This window comes from Ischnura elegans, chromosome 2, assembly GCF_921293095.1.
Source record: "Ischnura elegans chromosome 2, ioIscEleg1.1, whole genome shotgun sequence".
Lineage (NCBI taxonomy): Eukaryota > Metazoa > Arthropoda > Insecta > Odonata > Coenagrionidae > Ischnura > Ischnura elegans.
In genome coordinates, this window is record NC_060247.1 from 72,253,407 (window position 1) to 72,264,428 (window position 11,022).

General features: G+C 36.4%; 1 protein-coding gene across 4 annotated transcripts in view; it reads left to right on the plus strand.

Annotated features, from left to right (window-relative positions):
* LOC124153942 (ABC transporter G family member 20) overlaps positions 1-10,239 on the plus strand; it is a 277,735-nt gene extending 267,496 nt beyond the window's left edge. For all 4 annotated transcript variants that reach the window (XM_046527363.1, XM_046527362.1, XM_046527365.1 and 1 more), the window contains exons 9-17: positions 805-968; positions 1,168-1,375; positions 1,937-2,114; positions 3,847-3,962; positions 4,077-4,147; positions 5,214-5,302; positions 5,907-6,083; positions 6,200-6,286; positions 8,072-10,239. In XM_046527363.1, coding sequence (XP_046383319.1) covers positions 805-968; positions 1,168-1,375; positions 1,937-2,114; positions 3,847-3,962; positions 4,077-4,147; positions 5,214-5,302; positions 5,907-6,083; positions 6,200-6,286; positions 8,072-8,286 — 1,305 coding nt within the window. In that variant the 3' untranslated portion in view covers positions 8,287-10,239. The remainder of the gene's footprint in view (positions 1-804; positions 969-1,167; positions 1,376-1,936; positions 2,115-3,846; positions 3,963-4,076; positions 4,148-5,213; positions 5,303-5,906; positions 6,084-6,199; positions 6,287-8,071) is intronic.
* The last annotated feature ends 783 nt before the right edge of the window (positions 10,240-11,022 follow it).

Consider the following 11,022-nt stretch of genomic DNA (forward strand, 5'->3'; position numbering starts at 1 on the left):
TTCTGGATTAGTGAGCCTATGGAGGGTGTACCACGCCCTGCCTGGAAGTACCTGCTCCATGGCCCAACGAAACGCATTTTAACATTTTCGCCGCATGTGAGGAGATTTTCGGAGATTGAACAGCAGTGAAAGGGTTAATTATGAGGCTTTTTCAATTTATTTTTTTCCAACTTTTTCAATCCATACCATTTGAAGAAATTATGGAATTTGAATGTTTTACCTTCAAATGGTCATGGTGTTTCATTTCTTAGAAGTGTGATGAAACCAATTTCCATGGGTGTAGCTACCTTAAAAGAAATAAATCCTATCAAAGTAGAATAGTCCTCTGGGGTTTTCAGCTAGACTAAATGTTCCATCATAGCTAACATGTTGAGGATGAACATATTCCTTGTTAACCAAGATTATGCTGTGGTGTAAATATGCCTTATTCCTTGGTATTGGAGGCTTTCGGCAGTTGCTGTATATCGAGCTTTGTCAATGAAGCTTTTGCAGTCATTGCAGGATGCATCAACAGGCAATGAATAAAATTGGAAGATTGATGTCATTAGTATACTCGTCAACCCTCCTTACTCCAATTAATTCTATCTTCTCCTATTAATGACATCTACCTTGACAAAGCGTAATACACAGCCGCTCCTGGAAGCCTCTGATACTAATGAATCTTGCTGCGAAAGCCTACGTTTCATTCCTTGTTTCCAGGTTCTTCGGATTAGTGACATAAATGGATAACTTTAATTTGGATATCATGTAAATGCTATTAATTAAATGTAGGTGATTGGTTTAAGCTTGTTTTTTCTCTTACAGATGAATGGAAAACCAAAATCAAACTCAGTCTCTGTTCCACCACCTGAGCCAGAGCCTGATTGTGATGGCTGTGATGATTGTTCGGACTGCTTTAAAATTACATCTCGAGGTAAAATCCGGGCACTCCTTCAGAAGAATTTTCTCCGTATGTGGAGGAATGTTGGGTGAGTATATCTTGCTAAGCTTATTTTATGAGGCATAACCTTTGCTTCATCTTCATTTGATTTGAATAAATGAGGATATGACATCTATGTCACTTCTTGACACCTTAAAATGTTGCTTTATAAGAGACAAAGCCATGATTATACTTCATCTTTTTCTTTGAAAATATTATTGATTGCTAATTGAATTTCCACTTTTCAGTGTTATGCTGTTCATATTTGCTCTACCTGTGATGCAAGTGATTCTGTTCTGCCTGGCAATTGGAAGAGACCCGACTGGATTACGATTAGCTATTGTGAATCATGAACTGAACAGCACCGACCAAATGTGTGAATCAACGTCAGGATGTTCATTCTCACTGCTCAGCTGTCGATATCTCCAACATTTGAAAAACGATACACTAGTAAAAGTGAGTTTAAGTATTACTTTGATTGCAATGTAGTAGTATGATGGACACTATTCATTATATCTGTCCTAACTTTGAATTTTATGATTATTAAAGTGAATGGTAAAAATTTTGGGTGTAAGTTGTTTGAGTGATAAGTTGAGTAGAAGTTGAAACCCATGACATTTGTTTCAGAGGTGATTTTATTTCCTCAAAGATGATCTTTGAATTAACTTCATGTCTGGACCCCATCATTTTCAACCCCAACCTGTACATAATTGTTCATAAACTTGTTTCATTAACCGATTCATCGGACCTAAATACTTGGAATCTATGGAGTACTTTATTGCACCTTAGAAGAATGAAATCAGGAAAGCTGTTGTTGATTGGGTCGATTACTCATACTATGAATTCCTGCAATGTTAAAGTTCTTTTGTATCAAATTTGCAGATTATTTAGATGACAAGATACATTTCTTTTCCTTTTTTCTCATGTTGTAAATGATTTTTTTTAGTGTAGAAAATGTTGATAGCTCCTAGAGTTTTGGAAAATATATCAATGTTTGTGGCTGGATTGTATTTTTAGGTAAATTATCCTGATCCAGAGACTGCTTTAGAAGCAGTTCGGTTAGGAGAAGCATGGGGGGCTCTCTACTTCACGGAGAACTTCACAGATGCCTTAGTGGCCAGAATGGCATTAGGGCGAGATGCTGACGAAGAAACGCTGGACCAAAGTGAAATCCGAGTGTGGCTAGACATGTCTAGTAAGTAGTTTCTCATCAGCATTGTTTTCTCTTGCCATGAGAGATTTCTGTATTACTATTAAATATACCACTGCTGCATCTATTGATTTTTCTAATTGTTCATATCTATTACCTTAAAATTAACTGTTAGTAGGTAGGTGATTTTGTGAGATAGAGTCATTAAGTGAACAATTTTAGTCACTTGCTCAAAATTTCCTGAGTAAATATGTACTATTATCATGTGTTTTTGGAGTTAGTTCATATCACTCACCATTCTTTGATCGCAAAATGTTCAGCATATTTTAAATATCTGTGATCAGGTACATGCATTTTTTTAATTATCTGATTGTTTCATTAAGCTCTCTCTAGCTATAGATCATCATTATACATATGTGGCATATCTATTGCCCTTTAATAAATTGTAGATAGATGATTTTGTGAAATAAAATTATGGAGTTCATAATTTGATTTCCCTTTCAAAATTTCACCTATAAATACTTACGATGTATGTATTTCTTAGGGTAGGTCTTACCTCTCACCATTTGTTGGAAGTTTAACCCTTTGAGTGTAAACCGATTTTCTAGGTACAGTTTACTCCCGATTATCCGGACCAATGATGGGGAGAGACGGCACGAATGATCGGAAAACACGGATAATCCAAACTTTCACTTAAATGCATTGTAATGTTCATAATTTACGTAAAACAAACGATATATTATTATTTATGCAGTTATTCTATTATTTAAGAGTGCTTCCCGGACTCATTGAGAGCTTTCTTCGTCAGTTCGCGATCTTTTTAGCGGTGATAACATGGTTATACTCGTATTATTAATGCTCCATGTAAGGAATGGTTCCGAAAACCACACATCCGTGGCTGTGTGACTACGGATACAGAGAATTGGTTTGCACTTATGCTTTAAAAACACTGCTCGGCGTCGGAAACTACACTGTCAGGCACTAAGCCACGTAGTCTAGTCTCGCACAAGTTGCCCGGGTTGCAATTGCTGCGGGACGTGTATTCATGATCACGGAGCGCGGTCGTGCACGGCGAGGCTTTGAAAACGGGAACATGATGCTCCCGTGAATGCAGCTAGAACGCGATCGCTTCCGTTTTACAAAGGGGACTCTCACGGAAATACTAAGCTCAGTGTACCCTTGCATTAATGCAGCAATGCCGATGATTTTGCGTCAGATTTTATTTTTTATGAAGATCGCGGATCGCGGAAATGTATTGAGCGAGAGTGAAAATTATGCCCGGATAATCCGCAACACGGATATGCCGCAGCCGGATAATCGAGAGTCTGCTGTACTATACTAAAAGTGCCAAGGCATTTTTGCTGATTATGCAGTAGGTTAGGAAAAAATTAGCTCTCAAAAACAACTAAAGGTATACATACACATATTTAAAAACTTTAGGAAATCATCATTATATGTGGTTTCACTTTTTTAAAGTATTATTTGACAAATTTTTGGTAATATGAGTTAATTTTTATAATTTAAAGAAAATAGCTAATGTTAAAATAAAATTAATATTGACTATTGAGTGATTAGTGAACTATCAGCATCTAAGAGTGACATTGCAGCAGGAGCGCTATCGCACTCTTGGCACTTTTCATGAGAGATAGGAGGAGCGTGATAGCACCCCACTGCACTCCAAGGGTTAACACTTCAACATATTTTAGTCATTGGTGTTCAGGTGCATGCCTTTCTTTGATGTTGTCTGATTGTTTCCTTTGCTTTTATCTACTCATAGATCAACAAATTGGCTTGACTCTCAACCGAGACCTTCAGTTGTCTTACCGTGACTTTGCTCAAGATTTGCTTGAGGACTGTGATCAAAACCCAAAGTTGGCTGACATTCCAATCCAGGTGAGTTGCATACATTCATGAAAGGATAATGCGATTTTCTTTTTTTGACTCAGTAATATTCCAAGTTGAAAAAATCTACTTATTCCTAATACGTGATATTTTTTTGAATTTCAGTTCAAGGAACCAATTTATGGCTCAAACGAACCCAGTTTTACCGACTTTGTGGCTCCTGGAGTGATTCTTACGTAAGTTATCTTATTAAAATGGGAGCCTCCTAATCGATTAGAGTATTCCATATTTTTGAGCCTCCTCTTTTTTCACCCCATCAATTTTTGGCTCAGTCATAGGCAGCCGAAGAAAGTGAAAGTCAGTATGAGATGGGTTTATTTAGGCTGATGGCAATTGATGATATTGGCAGCAAATTTTGATATCATTCTTATCTGTCATTGCTTGTTATACTTTTAATGACCCACTGAAGTCTCATACATAAGGTCTTTTCCTATCAGGACACATCAGTAAGAGCTAAGTTTTAAGCATGTTTGTGTTAAACAAATAAATGGAACTCTAAATTCAATAAAACAAGTTTAAGGAATGATAAATTACATCCATTGAAGACTTGAAAAACTAAATTGACTCCTCAATGACCAATTATTTTTGTTGTCGTTTCACGCAAGCAATGAGGGTCCTTCCTCATATGACTCAGGGATGCTACTCCTCAGTTAAGGGCACCCAATCTCTGATCCCATTATTTGAGGGTGCTCAGTCTCCTCCACTCATCTTCCTCCGGGCAGTGCTGCCTTTCTGCATTAGCACTCATTAAATAAATGCTATGCATTACTGCCCATAGTGTCCACAGCTTCTCATTTGATAGAATACGATTTTAATAAAAAAATAATATTTTACAGCTTTTTAGGTAGCAATTCTTGGCAATTTTCACGTGTGTTTAAAGCAACAGTTTACCTCTTCGTAAAAAATTCGAAAAATAGATCCAAGTCTTCAAAATTTGTTAAAATATCAACTTACCCAACCACTCAAGGAATGCATCATATGCAAGGATGCAACATAGTTAATGATAACCTCACTATTTTGATCTTGCATGAAAATCATTTTCCAGCCTTGATGACATTACTACCTCTGTATATCCATTAATTCAAAGTCAAGGTAGTATGATTATCATATGGCATTGATTATTAACTTTAGAGGATTCTATTTTCTTCTTACAATGATAAAAGCTCATTGGTAGGGATGAATAATGTGCTCTTAGATAAATCAACTTTTTGTTTCATTTTTAATATTTATTTTTTCAAACAGGATTGTCTTCTTCTTGGCTGTTGCATTGACATCTTCTGCCCTCATCATTGAGAGAATGGAAGGATTGTTGGACAGGAGCTGGGTTGCTGGTGAGTTTAGATGCCTTCTACTTAAGGGAAACTATTTAAGAAATTTTTAAAGAAAGTTAAAAAAAATAATAATGCCTTTCTCATCTTTTCACAATTCCAATTCAGTTGGTGTTTAGTCTCATGTTTCACATTAATTTTTTAATTTTCCCCCATATTTTATGAGATTCAATAGAATTGCCAAATCTACAATCCATCTCAAATTTAATATGCTTGGGGAATAAACTAAATGAGCATATCTTTTTCCAAATGGGATTTTTGAGTATGACAAAGTATTCATCCACAAAAAAAGATAACAAATCTTGTTCTTAGAGAGCATACCATAGTGTTTTAAAAGTATTAAATTGAACAGTATTAATTCCAGTAGTTGAAGTATAAATTCAATGCAATTACACTGAAAGTGTTGATGACGGGGGGGTCTTTTTCAATACCTTATGACAATGGGTGATGTCTTCAAATATAAATAAATCATTTATGATTAATAAAAACAAAATTTTCAAAATGTTAAAGCATATAATTAATTAAATTTATTTATCATGGTACTTACTATCAAAAGAGTGTTTCTTCTCATGATGCTGATAGTAATTGGCCTTCTCTCTCTTTGCAGGTGTTACTCCATTTGAAATCCTCTTTTCTCATGTTGTGACTCAGTTTGTGGTCATGTGTGGACAAACAGCTCTTGTTCTGATTTTCATGATCCTTGTATTTGGCGTTGAGTGCAAAGGAGATGTTGGATGGGTCATCACTCTCACTATCTTGCAGGGTCTCTGTGGAATGTGCTTTGGTAAGCTTCGATAGTGATTTTTTTTCTTTGAAAATACCTCATATCAATGTTATTATTCAATTTTCTCTCATTGCATATTGCATCATGTAAAATTTATTCCACTTTTTCTTTTTTAGGTTTTGTTATATCTGCGATTTGCGAATTGGAAAGAAATGCCATCCAGCTAGCCCTTGGAAGTTTCTATCCAACTTTACTCCTTAGTGGTAAGTTAATGAAAGTATTGATGAAAATATTCAACTTGGGCTAAAACTAGGTTTTCAAAAAATATTTAGGCTGAGGATTCTGAATCTATAGCCATTACTATTCCTTTGAATCACCAGCTTCGGTTACATTAAGAATTTATCCCACAAGTCTTTGCCATTTAATATTTAGCCATTGATAGACAAAAAAGATTATATCATGTAACTTAAATCAACTTATAAATTTACACATATATTTTAATTGCACCTGTTAGTTTATTGAGTTAAGCACATTGCACAAGTTATAACTTCACTTATCTAGGCATATATTTCAAAATAGCTTGTAAAATCTAGATTTCTGCATACAGACAAAGTGGTGTATCACATTCTCTTAACACACATTGTTGATCCATGTATAGAATCAGGCTCAGAACTAGGGTGAGGCAGAGGGGGCACGTGCCCTCCCAGTGAGAAATGGGTGGTGGAATCCACGTGGAACCCACGTGGAATCCACGTTGACTCGTGGATATATGGTGGTGGTGGATATTGAGTGGTTGGACCCACGTGGAATCCACGTTGATTTCAAGTGGATTTGTGGTGATTAGCATAAAATGTTAAACAGAATTTCTAATTTGTGGAACTTAACTCTCTGGTGACATTGCGTCATTTATCATCCTGAAACCACGCTAGTTATGTGAAAATGTATCGCACATTCTATTTTTATATAATTCGTGGAAAGGCAGCCATGAGAGCACATGAAAAATCGTAGACACATATATAGAAGGTTTAGATATAGAGTGGTTGAGGTTTTAATGGTTTTAGGACAGCACCTACTGCTGTTTTAATTTTTCCACCAAATTTCCACGTGGGTTTCACGTTGATTCCACGACCAAAAACACGTGGTATCCACGTTACATCTCCACGTGGGTTCCACGTGGATTCCACCACCCATTTCTCACTGGGCTGGGCAGCAGATTTCAGGGGGTGTGGTAAAATTTGAAAAGTTTATTAAAAACAGTCATTTAATTTTTCTCATTACATAGTTTAACAATAAGTATTAATATATAAATTATTAAACAATAATATTACAAAAACTTCTTAATAGCAAGCATACGGGTATTATTTCATTTACTCCGTCTCAAAAAGAATAGCGTATGGATGTATTATATTTTAGTGCTGGTGGAGGGGAAGGGAGTGAGGAAGGGGGATCAGGAGAGGGGGCGGCAAACTCATCTTAGCCCCCCAGACAAAACTCTTAGTTCCAGCCCTGCATTGAGCCAATACTTTACGATTTCGAATAGCTTCATACCAGGGGCGCAGCTAAGAATGAAGGCTAGGGGGGGTTTTAGGCGCAACTAGTACTTGCGGGTGTGGGGGTATTGCATACCCACCAGGGTAAGCAGGAGTTGCGGGGGACCTCCTCCAGAAAATTTTTAAGAATAATGGTTCAAAATAGTGAGTTTTATGGCTCTCTCAGAGATATTTGATTAATCCTAACTCTATTCTATAAGTTATACTGATCCAAATAAGTAAAATGGATTAATCTTAAAAAAAATTTCTTAGCTCTGGGGGGGTTTTATCCCCCAAAACCCCCCCCTTGCTGCGCCACTGCTTCATACTATGTATATCATCTTATTTTCATTGATCAGTGAACTTTTTGTATGAACACTAATTGTAAATTTTCATGAAATCATGGTGATTGAAGTTTTTGACTGTTCTGTTTTAAGACTGTTGGTATCTTCTTAGTTTGACAGCTGGTTATCTTCAATCTAGATATGAAAATAACAATTGTTATTTATGCCATTTCAGGTGTGATCTGGCCAGTGGAGGGTATGCCTTGTGTCCTGAGATTCATCAGCTTGGGTCTTCCCTTGACAATGGCAACCACATCCCTTCGGAGTATGCTCACGAGAGGATGGGGCATCACAGAGCCCGATGTCTACAACGGCTTTATTTCCACGATCATCTGGATTGTATTGTTCCTCTCCATCAGTCTTTTAGTTCTGAAAGCGAAACGAGGATAGTGGTCCCAAAATTCCTGCTTCCACAGGAGCCAATTGAAACATTTAAATGTGAGCCAAGACAGAGGGTCGTGTGACTGTAAATAGCCAAGGAATGCTCACGCATGGCCTCTCTTGTTGTGTCTGTACTTCTTTGTGGTTGTTTCACGTGTCATCTCAAAGCCAATTGCAATCACCAGAACAAGCTCAAGGATCAAGTCTGTGCTGCAAAGGCTAAAAAAAAGTGATTTACCTGTGGTGGTACCGCTGGAAAATAAATGTATGTGCCATGGGTGTGGTGTCAAGATATGCAAGAATAAAATCCTATGAAACGAGGCGTTAGTGATGGTTTCTGGTCGTGTCACGTCCAGCGATCGTGAATGGTGGAACAATTTTTTTTTGGCAGTGGTACAGGGGGCCATGGGTGAATGTTATTCACAATACAACCACAAAGTGCTGGAGCTGAATGAAAGATGTGTGGACTTGCATCTGATGGATGTTTGTCAGCTGCACTGTTTCCTTAATTATGTGTGTGTTGTTGTTGCTGTTTTTACAACATGACTGTTACTGGAGCAAAAGGTTACATTATCCATTCTAGTAGGTGGATGGAAATATGAGAACCCCATCCTAATGTTCAAGAGGTGTTGTTAATGACAGACAGTGATGAAACGTTAGGGGGAAAAAATATTTGGAGCAAAATAACGTGAGTGCATGATCATGTGATGCTACTGATGAAAAAGAATAAGTGCTATCACATTTTATACTATACGCATTTTTTAATTCTTCTGGATAGCCTTTTCTCTTGTATGGAAAGAGCAGTAATTTTTATCCATTTGATATGATTATTATCTCAGGTGTATTTGTTTTAATGTTTCACTATCAACGAGTCACATATTACCTTGAACTAGATTAATATTTCGAGACAAACTTTCAGCAACAAGCAGCTACTTTTGAAGGTGCTTAATTTATTTCAGTTGTCTTTAATTTTATTAACTTATGTCTTAAACTTTTCTCTTCAAGTGACTGCATGCCTCATGAGAAACTCTGGATTAGACATTCAGAAAGGAATGATTCAATATGAGGTTACAAAATTCTCAAAATACTTTATCTTTTCTGATGACTCAAAACTTTCGCAAGAGAAAATGACCAAAGGAAAATATTTTTCAAAATATACCAATGATGCATTACTTTCATATTGCATGTGGTGGTGGCAATACAATCTTGCTCAAGACATCTTGTTATATTCATTGCCAATGGATATTCTCTTTCATGTTTCTTTTATGCCTTGACAAAATGCTGAATGTACCGCAGCATAAGTTTTAGTGAGTTATGGAGATCAGAGATAAAAATCAAATGTTTAGAAACATGATACCTGTTAAAAGGATTTTGCAAGACAAGACTTTACAATGTTAGAATGCCTATGAATAATTTAATCATCTATACCTTATATCTTCCATGTATTTTATTTATAGACTTTCTCGATGAACTTTATTTGTATTTTTTTTTTTTGAAAAATACTCTTTAACCTTAAATGGCAATCATTTAAGACATTCTTATGATTGAAGTTTTCTTTTAAAATTATGTGTGTGAAATACCAGTACTTGACCATAATTTTCAAATACATGTGAATTGATTCATTCTCAAATATACTCATAACAATGACAGATTAAAATTTTTTTGCATATCACGTCATGCAAAGCAATCCCTGAAGTTACATTATGTTCCACGATACTGCCGAATTCTATTTTGGAAGCAATGACAAATTTGGTCAACTATATATTTACCGGCATTTATGAATGTTGCGTCGATGTTGTGCAATAGGATCAGATATGTTCTGCAAGTATATCTAAGTTACGCTGCAGTTAAGCAAGACTTCCTATTTGCAATGGAATTTGCTTCTTTGTCGAGGCAATTATTTTCATTGACTGTAAAGATTTGTTATTATATATGTATTAAATAAAATTTTATTTCACTAAATGTTCTCGTAGTTGTTATTTATAGCCTTAAGTAAGTACCTATTTGATAATCTCACTCTGGAGTACATACAATAAAACTGTAATATAATAGAAATACACAAGAGTTTTGCAATTCAATGAGGCATATGAGATGCTTGAAGCAAAATGGCAGTGCACACAATAGGGTGGTTTCCTATTATTTTTTATTGCCTTAATCAAAAGATTATTACTCCTGGAGTACGTATTTCACGCTTTTAGATTTTTAAATGACAATATCTATTTTTTGCGATTAAATGAAAAGTGAAAATTTTCAAGCGCGCGAAAATGCGACGCTTAAGTATGAATGCCGGGAAATATCTCCGTACGTGGTATTTCTGGTTCCCCCTCCCGCCCGGTGAGGTGACCTTGAGGCGAGGCTTAGCGCTGATAACGTCGCAGGCTGCTAGCGGGTAGCTGAGTACCTTGCTGGATGGTAGCGCTTGGCTTAAAAAAGGTTTATTAATACCTTATCAAACGAAGAAAACTTTCCGACCTTAGCCAGTTTTAATAGGTGATTATTAAGACATGTTTCCCTGAGCTCTGTGCCTCATGCATGCATTGGTAACCTCAGACGATGTATAACTCCTATCCTCTCGTGTAGAAACTAGGTCCCTGTGACGTCATGTGGAGTGGTATCGCATGGGCGCCAATCTGGCCTTTTTCAAATGAGGATAAAATTTGACCCTTGCCATTCGTCTAAACCGGTATTTCAAAAACCAAATAATTTGTGTATTATGAATACACTAATGGTGGGTAACGAATCGCA